Source organism: Mastigoproctus giganteus, chromosome 8, assembly GCF_048544385.1.
Source record: "Mastigoproctus giganteus isolate SK-2022 chromosome 8, ASM4854438v1, whole genome shotgun sequence".
Classification (NCBI taxonomy): Eukaryota; Metazoa; Arthropoda; class Arachnida; order Uropygi; family Thelyphonidae; genus Mastigoproctus; species Mastigoproctus giganteus.
Window position 1 is genome coordinate 128826145 of NC_143582.1, and position 17239 is coordinate 128843383.

Genomic DNA, 17239 nt, shown 5'->3' on the forward strand with positions numbered 1-17239 from the left:
TAAATTGTCTTTGTCCCACTGGAAAATTACCTGTAGATCGGCATTTAAGGAATTGGTAGTGGATATTTGAGAAGTGAAGCTGTTTGGGCCGGGAAAATTTCCCAAACTGGAGAATAGAATGCAATATGCTATCATCAGCAAAACTATGGATAAGATTTCTAGTCAGTGGAAAAAGGTCATTAATATACAAGAGGAAAAGAGTGGGAGAAAACATTGAACTGTGGGGAACACAGGAACATTGTGTTACAGGAGCTTTGCTAGCAGGGATAAGGAGGTGATTATCCCTATATACAAGGTCATAGTCAGGCTGCACCTTCAGTACCTACATTAGAGTATAAATGTAGACCACATATAAATGGAGAATGCTGACTATATCCGATGTATTAACAATGGAAAAAATAAATAGGTACCTGTAAAATAAAAGGTAAATTAAAATAAAATTAAATGAAAATACATATAGCTTAATGCTATAGATCCAATGATTTTAACTTCATCATCAAGGATCAGCAGCCAAAACCAATGGAAATATAGCAAGAAGCAAGGCCTCTGTTTCTGATATGAAATATATGTAGCAAGAGGTAAAAAGTAGGCTGATGTATATTTCATAGCCGACCTGACAGAGATCAACAAGGAAAGGAATGAAAATCAGATCAAATCTAAAGTAAAAAATAAAAAGAAAAGAAAAAATTTAAAATTTAGATAAGATTAAATAAAAATAAATAAAATGAAATAAAATAGCAATCAACCCAGTAAATAATACAAAAGTCTTTGAGATAACAGAAATAGAGAAAAAGCAGTATGTACTGGAACTTAAGAACAAGTTTGAGCTTATGCAGACTGTTCAGGACCAAGATATCAGCTTGGTTGTTGTCTATGATTTTTTTTGTTGATCTTGGGTAATTGCAGAATGCTTGTTTGGATAAATATAGTCAAGGATATTTTGGATGAAGTCATTCCAGAATCATGTAAATGTGCCATCTGGTTTCTGTGTGGTGTCAACTACATCACCTCCCGGGAACTGATTTATAACAATTTGGAAAACAATGCCCCAAGGGTCATTGTTCCCAGTGGTGGCTACAAAGGTGTGCTAGGACTCCTTTTGTGCATGCTCAGATCTTACCAGTGTATGTGTTTCTTATGGTGCGGTACTCTTCACGTTCAGGATATTAGAGCTGAAAAAGGAATTAGAAAATGTGAATTGGAATATCATCGGTTTGGCTGAAACAAGAAGAAGAAATGAATCACTTATAAGTTTATCAAGTGGAAATCTGCTGTACACCAATGGAAACAGTGAAAGGAGTAAAGGTGGAGTTGGGTTTCTGGTCCATAAAGATTTTAAAAACAACATTTTGGAATTCAAAAGTACATCACCAAGAGTGTCAAGACTAATACTCAAGATTTCTAAGCGGTACAAGCTAAAGATTATAACGATTTATGCACCAACATCGAGCCATGATGATGAAGAGGTTGAAGAAATGTACACCGAAATTGAGAGTCTTCTAGATGAGCAGAAAACCCACTACACTATTATTATGGGGACTTCAATGCTAAGGTTGGAAAAAGACAAAACAGCGCAGAAAGGGGAACTATAGGAAATTTTGGAATTGGTGAAAGAAATGAAAGAGGTGAAAGACTTGTGGAATTTGCAGAATCTCAAGGTCTGTCAGTAATGAACACTTTATTCAAGAAAAGGGTGAACAGAAAATGGACATGGAAGACAAATGGATTAACAACTAATGAAATCGACTTCATCCTCACTAACAGAAGGTATATTGTGAATGATGTTACCGTCCTGAATAAGGTAAATGTTGGAAGTGATCACAGAATGGTAAGATGTACACTTGATATAGATGTAGGAAAGGAAAAAACTGACTCGAGTAAATAATACAAAGGTCTTTGAGATAACAGAAGAGGAGAAAAAGCAGTATGTACTGGAACTTAAGAACAAGTTTGAGCTTCTGCAGACTGCTCAGGACCAAGATATCGACGAGGAATATTACAACTTTCTGAAAGTGATAAAGCCCAAGAAACCTATAGGTAAAAAGAAATCCAAAGAAGAAAAAATCAGTAAAGAAACACTTGTGGTGATGAACCGAAGACAACAAATGAAGAGCAAGAAAAACACTGACAGGGAGAAAATTGAGTATACTGAGTTATGCAAAGCCATTAGAAAGAGACTCAGAGAAGACATAAGAAAATTTAACAAGAAAAGTAGAACAAGCATTAAGGGAAAACTAAGGATTTAAATCAGCAGCCATGAGCAGTAATACAGAAAGACAAATGATACTGAAACTGAAGAATAGTGATGGTGTACTTATAAATCGCAGAGAAGGCATAATTATTCAAATAGCAGAAGACTACTATAAAGTATTATATAAGGAGCAAGGGAATGATGCTAGCAGTGGGAAAGATGGATTATAGATTTGCAACACATATACGACATATCCGATATCCTTCCTATGAGGTAAATTGTGCGTTGAAGAAAATGAAGAATCAGAAAGCTCCAGGGGAAGATGAAGTTACTATAGAGTTATTAAAATTGTGAGGAAGAGACATGACACAAAAATGCAGCAATCATAGTTTTGCTGCATAAGAAAGGAGATAAATCAGAAATTGGAAATTATACACGATTTGGCTTGTTATCCCAAATCTACAAATTGTTTACAAGGGTCATTACTAACAGATTAGAAAGAATACTTGATGACAATAAACTGAAAGAGCAAGCTGGCTTTAGAACAGGATTCTCAAGTATGGATCACCATCACATAATATCACAGCTAATGGAGAAAGCAAATGAATTTAAAACACCATTTTGCCTGGCATTTGTGGATTATGAAAAGGCATTTCACTGCATACAGCCTAAGGCAATGTTTTGAGCACTGGAAAGACAAGGCATAGATACCCCATATATTATGATTTTGTAGAAAATATATGAGAATGCTACGTCCTTTATTAAACTAGACAAAGAGAGAGTAGCAAATTTAAAATTGTGTATGGAGTTCAACAAGGACATACTCCTAAGTTGTTTACTGCTGCCTTTGAGGAAGCTTTCAGAAGATTAGACTGGTCGCAGAAATGAGTCAATATGAATGGAAAGTACCTAAACCATTCAGACTAAAGATGAATATGGCTAAAACAAAAGTAATAATGAACAAGTATGCCACAGAAAGGGTTATAATGATTGAAGGAGCAGTAATTGAAAAGTTGGAGTCATATACTTATCTGGGACAAGTCATTAGCTGTAATAAGGATAAATGGCTGGAAGTCAAGAGAAGAATAAATTTTAGATGTATAGCACTCAGTATAGTCACATACTGAGGAGCAGTAATCCAGTTTGTCTAAAATGTAAAATAAATAACCACTCACCAATTCTTTACAATCTTTTGGGCACTCACCAAAATATTGGAAAGAAGCCGAAAACTACACAGCGAAGAATGGAGAAAATTATATTAGGAATCGGACTGTTAGATAAGAAGAGAAACACATGGATTAGGCAACAAACTCAAGTAAAGGACATTCTTATCAAAACTAAAGAACTAAAATGGTTTTGGGCAGGACATATAGCTGAAAGACATGATGACAGATGAACTAAGAAAATAACAGAATGGTACCCAAGAGGAGCTAGAACAAAACCTGGAAGACAACAATGGAGATGGACAAATTAAATTCATGAGTTTGTGTGTAGTAAATGGATGGCCATTGCACAAAACAGAAGGAACTGAAGAGTTGCCGGAGAGGCCTTCATCCTGCAGTGGATTGAAAATGGCTGATGATGATGAATTTGATTCAGTGCATGCATACCTTCCCCGAGTCAAAGGAAGCTCTCATAATTATGGCTAAGGGCTTGCTTACGTCCTTAGTTGCTTCCTTTAATATAATGGGATAGATCCCATCCACCCCAGGTGCCTTTTATTTATCTTCAACAGTTTCTGCTCCAATTTGTTCTTAGGTTTTATAAAATCATTTAACTCACTGCCAGAGTTTAATACACCTCTAGCATTCCCCTCCCTGAATTACTCTTCATGTGTAAACGTAGAGGCAAAATACTCATTCAGTTTGCTAGCTACCTGAGCAGGTTCATCAACAGTTGAACCATCGATATCACGGGACCAATCTGATTCATCCCTTCCTTCTAGAGTTTGCATAAGTAAAGAAGTCTTTGCTGTTTTTCATTGCATCCTTTGCCAAAGCTTTCTCGTAATATGCCTTTGCCTGCCTAATGTCTTTTGTGACTTGATTACAGACCAGCTTATATCTACAATAGGCGTCTTTGTCACCTGTTAATTTAATTTATATGTATCCCATGCATTTTTTTTCTATGCCACATATCTCATTAGTTCATCTGACATCCATTTAGGCCTAAACCTTGAGCAATATTTCTTAGTTGGTATGAAACCTATTAGCTGCCAAGATTAATTCTTTGAATGCTTCCCATTTTTTACTCAAAGAAGTAACTTTTTTTTAATTTGAGTGCTTCCCATTACTCAAAGAGGTAACTATCATCAGGGGTAAAGGGAAGGGTTTTTTGCTTTCGTAAAAGGTGACCACGGTGGTCTGAGACAGGTTTTAAATTCTATACAATGGGACCAACTGATGACGTTACCAACAGCAAATTCTAAATTAGCATTAACATTAGCAAAGCGCATGATGCAAGAAAGCAAGCTTATATAGCATCAGCCAAAAAAAAAAAAAAAAAAAACAACAACAACAAAAAAAACCAAATCTTCTAATTTCACCCATCCACCAGCTCCAAATGTTTGTCTAGTTTTGCCTTGAATCTATTTAAGCTATCAACTTCTACAATGATAGATGGAAGTTTGTTCCAGCAATCAACCACATGCTGGCTAAAGGCAAACTTCCGCTCATCTATCTTACAACTGTCTTTCCTCAATTTGAATTTATGCCCTCTCACGTGATTATTCTGAGCAAGAGGAAGAATCCCATCAATTTAGAATTTGCTGTTGGTAACATCATCAGTTGGTCCCATTGTATAGAATTTAAAAACTGTCTGAGACCATCGTTGTCATCTTTACAAAAGTAAAAACCCCCCTTCCCTTTACCCCTGATGATAGTTACCTCTTTGAGTAAATCCCACATTAGCAGACTGTGATCACTGCCACCTAGTGGTTCCTTTATCTGCAGATTCTTAATGCTTCAAGAATCACTACTAATAATCAGATCAAGAGTATTACGCTTGATCTGATTGCCTCTCGAACATGGTACTGCAGAAAATAATCATCGAGTAAATCCACAAAAGTCTTCCTAATGTGTGAGGGACCAACCCACAAGTTCCAGTCCATATCTGGGAAATTAAAATCTCCCATTATAAGCAATCTGATTTACTGGCCCACTCTTTCTCTGTACAGCTGTTCATCCGACTGATTACTTCTATAACACACTCCTACTCTCAATTTTGCTTTTCCATTGTTTATGTCACACCAAACTGACTCAACACTGCACTGTCCCCCCATATCAACTGGCTGCACTTCCTTTTATTTTGTGTTTCTTAACTAATAGCATAATCCTTCCTCTTTTTCTATCCTATCTATCCTTTCCGTACACATTGTACTCCCAAAATTCCAAATCTGCGTTCCTTATATCTGTGTGGCACCATGTGTCCGATATCCCAACAATATCTGCCTTTTTTTATGAGAAGAAATGTCCACTTCTTGTATCACTTAGTTGGCAAAAAAGGTGATAATCATATAGCACTAAGTGTGATGAATGTGGATGATGAAGTGATACTTGAAACTTCATCCCATGCATATCTGATTCACTGTAGAACATGCAGTTCTACAGTGAATAATGCTGCAGGCTACACCTGGGCTTTAGTTCAGAAGCATATCACGGTATTTTTCACTGTCACTGCTTCTCTCTTCAGATACTGTTTTTGGAAGCATTCCTTTATTTTCTCAGAATATACTGAGTAACTCTTCACCAGCTGATGCTTGGGTATGTACTTTCTTCAGTTGAGGTGAATTTGTTTGGTACCACTCTGAACTTGCATGTTTGCTTTCTTAGTGTATAATAGTGCAACCAGCATTCATCTCGAGTCACTATGTGTTCAAAGAATTCATCTCCTTTGTGCTCATACATCCAAGAGGCATGGCGCGCACACACACACACACACACACACACACACACACACACACACACACACACACACACACACACACACACACACACACACACACATTATTTTTCTTTCCTTTAATACTGGTGCTAAATGGAATCCATTAAGTATACAGTTTTTGAAAGTGCAACTCTTGCCAAAGATAGAAATGCACTGGACCATCCCATCATGTACCAACACTAATCTAGACATGCTGCCAGGACAGCTCATGCAGCTTTGCCAATGATATACACTTTCCCTTTGATTTTTAGGACCTCAATTTCCCGGATTTTGGATTTTCCGGACAAAATTCTGAATAATCAAAATTCCACTGTACCACCATTTTCCGGACGCCAACCATAATTCATGGGACGTCCACCAGTTAGCACCACAGTGGCAGTATTATTTTTGTTGCACCTGGCTTTGAACATGAGGATAGTGCACTTTGTATCAACATTTATCCAATGTTAGCATTATTTCAAATTATTTGTGTGACCAGCAATGGCTTCAAAACAAACACGTGTTAAAAGAAAAAATGTCCATTTCAGTGTTGGTAAACACTGAAATGGACATTCTTGAGAGTGGTTCCTCGGTGAATGGTGTTTGTGAGCAGTATGGTAGCTCCAAAGCTTTGCATTAAAGTATAATATTGAAGGTATGTGTTCCGTGAGTGACAGAAAGCACATGAAAATAAGCAAAGAAAGCAAATGAGCAAGGAGCGTTTTTCAGCTTTATATTATTCAAGTGCTGATGGCCTCCATTGTGCGAAACTGGCTGTTGTAGGCAAATCATCATGCCCACGTGTTTTGAAAGATTGCACGATGCAGTTGCCTGTTATCTACTACAATTCAAGGAAGGCATGGTTCAATGCCAGCATATTTTCTGACTAGTTTTTCAAGCATTTTGTTCCTGAAGTACATTGATATCAGCAAGAGGTCTTAAAGGTGGCTCCCAATAATGTAAAGGCTCTTCTTTTATTAGATAATGCTCCTGCTCACCCAGTTGCTGAGAAATTAGTCAGCAGTGATGGCAAGATTGATACCATGTGTTTTCTTCCTAGTACAACCTCTCTATGACTCCTTGATCCATGGATCAAGGAGTCATAGTTTCATGCAAGAGGCTCTACCAGCAACGTTACCTGAATGAATTTTTGGGCATCATTGAGGAGGAAGAAGATTTAACTGAAGACACAAGAGGCCAGTGTACTCTGCAAAACATAAAAAATTATAATGTCAAGTCAGCAATTTACAACTTTGCTGACTCTTGGAATGACACAAAAACCACCACACTGGCTCATAGCTGGAAGAAGTTAATTTTTGACAGTGACCTTGACATTGATTTTGAAAGGTATGAGCCTTCCGACTTCCATCAAATGCTACGCTGTGCAGGAGGGAGAGAGAGAGAGAGAGAGAGAGAGAGAGAGAGAGAGAGAGAGAGAGAGAGAGAGAGAGATGTTATGGTGCAGGACGTAACTTACTGGCTAGAGGAAAGTGGCATAGATCCGGGCTACCAGATCTTGACACCAGAGGAGATTACTGATGAAGTGAGAGCAGGTGACATTGAGGGGGGCATCCACTGATGAAGAAGAGGAAGAAATTATTTTAACAAACCAAAAAGGACAGTAGTACAAGAGGCACTTGACCTTGTCATTCAGTATGTCAGACTCTCAGACAACAGTGAAATCCAGCCCCACTACCACCATTTACGTATGTTAAGAGAGACTGTCATAAGGGAGGTAAACAGATCAAGCTGGACACATTCTTCAAGCCTGTTGCTGCTCCTGCCTCATCATCACAGCAGGCCACTTCAGTGGAGCTAGGGAGATCCACCGACACAGAATAAATTATTCCGATTCCCACTATATGATCACGGCACAACAAACTCAATTCTACTCCATCAAGGTAAGAGAAAATAGTTTTTGATTTTTGTTTTTGTTACATTATTTATTTATTCTAGTATATTTATTTTTACATATTGTACTACTTACGTTGTTTAAAAATTAATGTATCTGCATTGTGCGTACACTTCCTATTATATTAATCATGTTTACTATGAGTACTATACAGTTAAATGTTTTGCTAAATATTCATTCGGAAAATTCAGACCACCCTTTCCTCCTATTAGTCCGCGAAATCAAGGGTCATCTGTACAGAAACTTTGCTAGCAGGGATAAGGAGGTGATTATCCCTATATACAAGGTCTTAGTCAGGCTATATCTAGTCAGGCAACATTGTCTGAAGGCTTCACTTTAGGGAGGATGTGATCTGCTGGAATGGGTGCAGAGAAGGGCAACCAGATTGGTGAAGGAAACAAAAGGGTGCTCTTACCTAGAAAGGATTAGTTCTGCAAATATCAGCATCTCGAGACCATGCATCTGAGGGAAGATCTGATTGAGGTGTTTAAAGCCTTGACTGGATTGAGTAATCTGAATGATAGCGGTATTCTTCCCTTGCTGAGACTACACACACGAGGGGACATAAATTGAAGAAGGAAGGTTGCAGGATAGATGCGTGGAAGTTTGCTTTCAGCGGGTTGTTGATTGTTGCAACAAGCTTCTGTCTGTTGGTATGGAAGTGGATGGGTTGAATAAATTCAAGGGAGAATTAAACAAATTTTCTGGAAGGTACGGATGGGTGAACCATTTTTTTTTTTTTTTTTTGCTGATGTTATATAAGTTTGCTTTCTTGCATCGTTTTTCCATTGTTACTACTACTACCTGACTGCAAGGGCATGGCCATCTTGAAAATCAACTGCTTTCAACTAATACTATAAATGGTCTCTCAGTGTTGCCAGCAGACTTTGATTAATAATCTGACCCAAGACTGTTACAGTTTTGTCATAATGTGCATTTTAAGTTGATTTAATTTGAATAACCTTCGAATTTTTTGATTAAATCTAACATTAATACATCATAATCAGTGATAAGAGTGAATACTCTACTTTAAAGATTCTAAATGTTTGATGAGTCCTCATCAATAACCAAATCTAGAATACTGTTTTCCCTTGTGGAATCTGAAACATGATAATAGAGAAAACATTTGTGTATTGAGTTCAGATATTTACTACTGCTAAGTGAATGAGCAACCCACAAACTATAGGTAGTTCTCTACTTTACAAGTTAATTCATTCCTAGCGCACACTCGTAAAGTGGGAATTTATTTCCTATAGACATAAGGTTAAAAATAGGGGTTACATTCTGAACAATGAAATTAGCTAGCTAATTAGTTTATGTTAAAACAATGATTGCTTTATCGAAAGAAATGAAAATGTAGCCTGTAAAATCAATCAAATTGTAATAATAGAGAAATTATTTATGACTTAAATGTTAAAGAAAGTTTATTCTTCATCATCATCGACTAAATGCATACTCATTGATCACTCATTATTGGCTTGGCACTTGTTGGTTTGTTGCACAAGGAGTCATCGTCTTCAGTCGTCATTTTCTCTTTTAATTATAAATTTTATGATTGCATGCATAAGCATTTTTTAACGGCACACACAAATTGCAACTAACACGATTCGCATGGAGTAACAAATTTACGAAGCATAATAAAAAAGGATGAAGAGAAGATTCTGAAAATTTATTTATGTATTTTATACGATTGAAGATTTCAGTGAAGGGAAAACATATTTCACCATAACAACGTAAAAAACCACACAATTGCAGCTATCGGTATTTTCACAAATGGAAGAAGATTGAGTTTACTATCCGTTTATAATTGCTTGCAGTAACAGAAAGGCCCAAATAAACTGGAAAGTGCAAATTGTTTTTATTGTTTTATGGTCGTGACCTCCAGAAATCAGAAATGTGTTTTAGAAAAATATCACTAAGGCGTTCAAAATTGGTTCTTATAACGGAACATATAACAATGAAAGTGTAGTGCATTTTAATGATTTGAATTGGTAACTAATACAATATACAAACCACACTCACAAACTTTTATATGGCCTTAAGGTCACGCCCATGACCTTAAAAATGACATTTTAGAGAGATAAATAGCTTAGTTATACAGCAAAAATTTCAACTTCTGAGATCTTGAAACAAATGACCAAAAAACAATGTGTTATTGGGTTCACATTACGATATTTTAACGATACGATGGTGTCTCTGGAACTGATTAATTCATAAAGTGGGGTACACTTGTATTGTATAGCTATGCACGTGATTTGGAATGCGGTATTTATGAATGTTTAACATTACAAGCTAACTTCATCCAATTATCTCAATATGGTATTGTCACAAAAAATCCTAATTTAAACACAAACATTGCTTTATTTAATTCCAAAGTGAAGTTTCAAATAAATTCCCAAATCCTGTACACATTCTTTTTCAAAACAGTGGCAGGTAAGGTACTCTCCATGGACATGCAACTCTCAAACATATTTGAGTTCATGAGACTGCATGCCAGAATGAATTTGACATCCTACCTTTCACAAGTTGTGTTGACTCTGTTATTTTGGTTATTTGTTTTTTTTTTTTTTTAGGAGCATTAGCAACTAAGGCCATATTGCTCCGGGATATGCGGTGGTCATTCCCTGACCTTTCCGCATCCTCCGTATTTGGTGGTGACGGGCTCGAACCCCGGTCTAATCAAGAAGCGTGTGCTATGCACTGCTGCTCCTTCCCACCTGGCTACGGAGGCGCCTGTGTTGACTCTGGTCTGTAACATATTCCTGTTCTAATTTTTGCTTTCCCAGTGCTTTTGTAATCCAAATAACTCAGTTTTAAATGCATCTTTATTGTTGAATTTGCTGTTTTTGAATTTACTTGTTCTTGATCAAAAGCATAATCCAACACCACTGCAGTGTTGGTCCTTTCACACTAGTCTGCCCATGCTATCTGCACATAGATGAACTCATAGTCTTCACAATCTCCTAGTTCGTAGCAAACCCCTACTCACAATTGCCTTTTTGAATTTTGCAATTGCATTCTAAATGAATTGGTTAAATAAATTCCATTAAGATATTAATGTTTCAGGAAAACTACCAATTATGTATCAACCTTTCCCCTGACTTTTTCTTCATTATATTTTTTAAGGCTTCCTACAGTTTCTGCAATCAAAATATCAACGGGGCTGTTTATATCGTTTACGAGCCTTGGGTGAAAGGTACAACATGGACATTACAGTAGGTTGGTGAAATTGTTTGTTTTTAAAAACATTGTCACTGTGTAAATTTATGTTGAGTTTATTATAAAATTAATTTACCATTGACTCAGTTAACTGGGTGAGGAAATTGAAGGATGGTAGGTGGTTTAAAAACAGGGAAAAAAAAGTTACAATATATACAGGGTGTCTCAAAAATACATGGCAGTGAGGCAACTAAGATATTAAGTAAACTTTCCGAAGATGAAATGTTGGCAGATTTGGAAACCGCATCAAGGCTTTCACTGTGAAGAAAATGTTCCAAAATATAATAGCATACACGCAATAATTAAAAAAAAACTGTATGCATTATATCACCAATCTCCAAAAAAACCAGCGTGATTTAAAGATGATTGCTAAAGAACTTGATGTGGAAACTATAAAGATCAGTCGTGTGTTCAGGCCATGATGTGCAGCTTGTAGCTTGTGGACGGCAATTGAGGGGTGGAGGATTTATCCCACTTTGTGCAAACATTTTGAATCAGAAGTTGAATATTCTGGATTATTAAACCGACTTTTCAATCTGGAATTTCTTAATGATTTAGCACTAATGATCGCCATCCTGCAGGAGCTCTCTTACCTTTCAGAAGATTTACAAAGCTACAGCATCGTTATAGTAAAAGCAGATAAATTAATTATTCTAACCATCAATGCTATCACTAATATGAAAAATTCTGAAGCAAATTCGTTGTCAAGCTAAAATTGAGAGCATGTTAAAGTTGAAAGAATTTGAAGGAATCAAAATCAAAAGTAAGAACACATTTAACTTATCCTTATTAAGGATAAGTTATTAATGCAATAGAGTATTAAGAGTATAGAGTAATCCTTATTAAGGATAAGTTATTAATGCAAACCGACTTTTCAATCTGGAATTTCTTAATGATTTAGCACTAATGATCGCCATCCTGCAGGAGCTCTGTTACCTTTCAGAAGATTTACAAAGCTACAGCATCGTTATAGTAAAAGCAGATAAATTAATTATTCTAACCATCAATGCTATCACTAATATGAAAAATTCTGAAGCAAATTATGAAGCTAAAATTGAGAGCATGTTAAAGTTGAAAGAATTTGAAGGAATCAAAATCAAAAGTAAGAACACATTTAACTTATCCTTATTAAGGATAAGTTATTAATGCAATAGAGTATTTTAAATTAAATAAAGAAAATAATGATACTATTAACGATGAGGAACTGAAAGAAATTTTAAACATGTGCTACCCAGAATCGTGGAATATGAAAGAACATTTGTCTCCATGGCAGGATGGTGAAAAACGAATTAGAAATTTAAGTTTTCTGATAAAATATGAAAAAAAATTAATGATTTTAGAGATTTTGTCGAAGATAGTTTATCTTTAAAATTGAGTGAAATTCCCTCTTCAATTAAGAAAGGCCAGAAATATCTTTGAAACCATTGTGATTAGCAGTGCTGAAGCTGAGTGAGCTTTCAGCGTAATGAATAATATTGTGTGAATGAATAGTGTTGACAATTAAACGCATTGCAGATTATGATGTGACCACACATCTAAATGGAAAGCCACTGCTTCAATTTGATCTGGATCGTTATGTCAAATCATTCCTCTGTAATTATCGCTCAGAGAAAAGCAGAAGATTGACAACAAATATTAATAAAGAAGTAAATTCTATATGGAAATTTTTAAAATAAATTTTTCTTGAATATTTGTATAATAATTTTTTTCATGTAATCTGTGGTTTTTGTGTACCTTTTTTATAAGAGTTTGTTTTTTATGTAATATTTGTTTATATATTGTAGAATGTTTTGTGATAGTTTTTGTAATTTGTGATATGGTAAATATTAAAATTTTATCATGGAAAAAAATGTATCAATTATATTTCCCTAGTTGTTAAAAAAAAAAGAAAATCTAATAAAAAAGTGGTGTGTGTGCTGCTCGGCACACGTGGTAGATGGTTTTATCTGAATCCTTTGCATTTCATTTAGGTATTATGATTTTTATATTGATTACAAATAAAAGAGCTTTTGTATTGTAAATATTTTATTGAACATTCACAAATATTCATAATTTCTGAAAGACAAGATACAATGGATTTATGATAACTAAAGTAAGAGATGTATACTTGCAATTGAAACGTATCTAAATGTTTCTAGAAAACAGTGTCGATTGAAGTACTAATCTTATATTGATCTTGCTGAAATGACATACGCAGCTGCTAGGGGCACTAACAATGGAATGTAATTAAAATGTGAGATGAAAAAATAAATTGTTGACAAATATTGTTGCAATCATACTTCAGGAAGTATGATTATGATGTCATACTATTCAAAAATTCTAAAAAGTTAAAACTGGAGATAATACGTATCCAGGTATCATCATAAAAGGGGGGAGGTGATGACCAGGCTGATTCGAGATATCATACGTCACGAACTACTGGTGAGTGCTCAGTGCAGACTAGTAGTGTGAATGTGGGAAATGCCTCTGGCGGTAGCCGTGGATGACATCACTTCTGTTACAGATCAGATTTACTCGGCAGGAATCCCCAAAGATGTTTCAGATCAACAAGTCCACAAAACTGCGAGCCCATTGTTAAAATATTCACAGCTCACCACTGCCTGGACCCAGTTTTGCATCAACAATTAACAGAAATGCTGACAGCAAAATAATTCGGAAAAAATTTAGACAGCTTTCTGGTAAGTTTCCAACCATACCTTCTCCAGTCCTCTCCTGGAACGAGCGAGATTTATCTAGTCCCTCAGATATAGCTAATGCTTTGGGCAATACTTTTGCTGAAATCTCAGTACCATCAGCTTATACTACATATTTCCAGCGAAATAAAAACATAGAAAACAGCATTCTATTAACTTCCAAACTGCCCTCATTCTACTGTATAACAAACCTCTGCAATAATCTGAACTTTTGATTGCCATTAAAACAGCTCACAGTGGTGCCACCGGACCAAATGGGATCTATTATATCATGCTGCAACATCTTGGTGACAAAGCTTTTTGCCTCCTGCTGGTCTTTTACAACATATTTTTTTAGAAAATGTTTATCCAGCTTCTTGTCGTCACTTTATTGTTTTGGCATTCCTGAAGCCTGGAAACGATCCATCCAACCCCCATAGCTATAGTAGAGCAATATCCCTCTCAAGCTGCCTCAACAAAATCCTTGAAACAGTTGTCCACACTAGACTGATCTGGATCACTGAATCAGAAGATCTAATGAGCCACAGTCAACATGGCTTTTGACAAAACAGGTCAAGCTTGGATCTCATGATCAAGGCTGAATTTGCCATTCGCAATGCCTTCGTTAAACACAATCTAGTAATGGTTTCAATAGATATAGATAAGGCCTTTGACACCACATGGCAGCATGCCATATTTAGTGATCTTTATTCTCTCAATCTACGGGGGAACCTTCCCATATTTGCTCAGAACTTTCTACACACTAGATCGTTTCAAGTAAGATACCAACATACCCTCTCTGCAACTTTCATTCAGAAAGGTGTTTCACAGGGATCAATACTGAGTGTCACTCTTTTTGCTCTTAGATTTGATTCCATTTCCATTACTAAACAGCCTCCAAACACAGTTGAGTCGTACCTTTATGCGGATGACCTTTCCATCTCCTGTCATTCCCAAAACATGAGATCTATTGAATGACAGCTTCAGATATCACTTAATAAAATACAACAATGGGCCAGCCTTAACGGCTATCAACTCTCACAGCAGAAAACAGTTGCTATCCATTTCTGTAGACAACGCAAACTTCATATGGATCCTGAACTTCAAATCTCGTCAGCAGACCAAATAGGTCTGATGACGAGGCTTGTGGGAGCCAGACGTGTTCAAAGCCGCTAAATGGATTTTCTTATTTATTTATTTGAATTAATTGTTTTTCTAAAACTTTTGATTTAAATTTAGTAGTATAGCATTATTTTGTGTCTTTTTGCTTAATCTGGTGTATTTATTCTTAACTCGCCCTTGTAATTGCATAAAAGTATCGGTAAGGGTATCATATCCACGTGTTACGAGTTGCACTCCGCTGAACGAGAAGTTTTTAGCCATATTTAGCCGATTTATTGACCAATTGATACATCAAATTATTTTCTATAAGTAGCTTATACACCTATTCAAGATCATTAGTTTATTCTGAATTGAGACAGCGAGATTTGGAAGTTAATTAATACTTAAGTGTCCATAGAGTTACCGTTCGTAACTTGTGCCATTGTTATATGATACAACGTTATATCCCGAACTAGATAGCATTAGTATAGTATAGTATATAATGTAATATTGTCAATTAATCAGCAAAATCTACTAATTTTGTTAAACTTCGTTGTCAATTAAATTGTACTTTTAATTAAATATATATAACGACTTAGATTACAAACAAAACATAATTAATTAATACATAACTTGATACAGAAGTTATATCAACAGAAATCGTAGATAATATTTGATACTTAAAAATATATATAGCGTTATAACTGTGTTGGGATACAAGTTTACGGTTATAATTTAGTACTGAAATTGAAATTTTATTGAAATTAAATCGAAATCATGACTCAGACAAGAGCAGCAAAGCAAAATGCTCAAGCTAATGGGAGTGCTGTGGCTCAGAGGAGAACTGAGGGGGGGGGGCAGTTGCCCTCTGAATCACAGCCTTTTAAAATGCACTGCTTGCATGATGTTGGTGGAGCAATCGGGTATGGGACATGATATTGCCATGGGGGATGTCTTTGTGTGTGCGCGATACAAGGAGTGTAACGAAATCACAGGTGCCTCCGTAGCCAGGTTGGAAGGAGCAGCAGTGCGTAGCACACATTTCTTGATTAGACTGGGGTTCGAGCCCGTCACCACCAAATACGGAGGATGCAGAAAGGTAAGAGAATGACCACCGCATATCCTGGAGCAATATGGCCTTAGTTGCTAATGCTCCTAAAAACCAAAAATAACAATAACAAATAACGAAATCAGGCGACAACTCAGCGTTGTTATGGGCCTATATGAGAACTTGAAGGACAGGGTGGATGCCCTCGAAGGATTTAAAGTGAGGGGCCAATCAAGCTCTCAGCTGCCCACATCAACGCCAGAGCTTGCACTTGGTCATCATGCAACACAGCGGCAACCCCCAAGGCAGAATGCGCTGGTCCCACAGGAACTAGTAGTTGTTGGTGACTCTATTGTCAGGGAAACGGGGAACGTGCTTTTTAAAAAGGATAGGTGGAACAGGACCAGGGTATGTCTGTCAGGGGAAAGGTTGATGACGTTGTAGAGCGGATATCATCTTTTAAGGGCACAAAAGGTGCTATAATTGTACACGTTGGCACTAATGATGTTAAGAGTAAGAGACCGGCAGAATTACTTAACAAGTACAGGTCACTGTTGAAAAAAAAACATGAATTAGGGTTGAATTTGAAAGTGTCTGCAATTCTGCCCAGACACGATAGGAGGGAGTATATGATGAGAGCCTGGTCGATCAATTTGGCCCTGGAAAGATTGTGCAAGGCTCAAGGGGTAGAATTTTTTTCAGCGTGGTCTGTACTTGTTAACAGAAGGGACTGCTTCTACATGGATGGGATACACTTAAATAGAAAGGGTGCAAGAATATTTGCTGATGCTATCAAGGCAGTGTTAGGTGGATCAGAAAACTGCAAGCCTGGGGGGATACAAGGATTAATAGATTAACAGTAGCCACTGGCAGATGTGAAAGTGATTCTTGCACTGCTTCTATTGGAATGAGCAGAAGCCTGGAAAACAAGATGCAGGATATTTCAAAGACTGCTGGGAGTCATTGCGGTACAAGTAAACACATGGGTTATGATAGGGTAGCTAAGAAAAAGAACAGGTGCATGTATACTTGCATGTACACCAATGCTAGGACTTTGGTAAATAAATTTGATGAATTTGAGATATTGCTCAAAGCATCAAAGGCGGATATTGTTGGGATATCAGAGACTTGGTGTCACACAGATATAAGTAATGCAGAACTGGAATTTGGGGAGT

General features: G+C 36.6%; 1 protein-coding gene across 1 annotated transcript in view; it reads left to right on the top strand.

The window, feature by feature from the left end:
• The window catches only part of LOC150081816 (transmembrane protein 120 homolog), a 375137-nt gene that overhangs the window by 290046 nt on the left and 67852 nt on the right, over window positions 1-17239 (top strand). The window contains exon 9 of the mRNA XM_090380327.1: window positions 11151-11243. Within this exon, the coding sequence (XP_090236453.1) occupies window positions 11151-11243 (93 nt within the window). The remainder of the gene's footprint in view (window positions 1-11150; window positions 11244-17239) is intronic.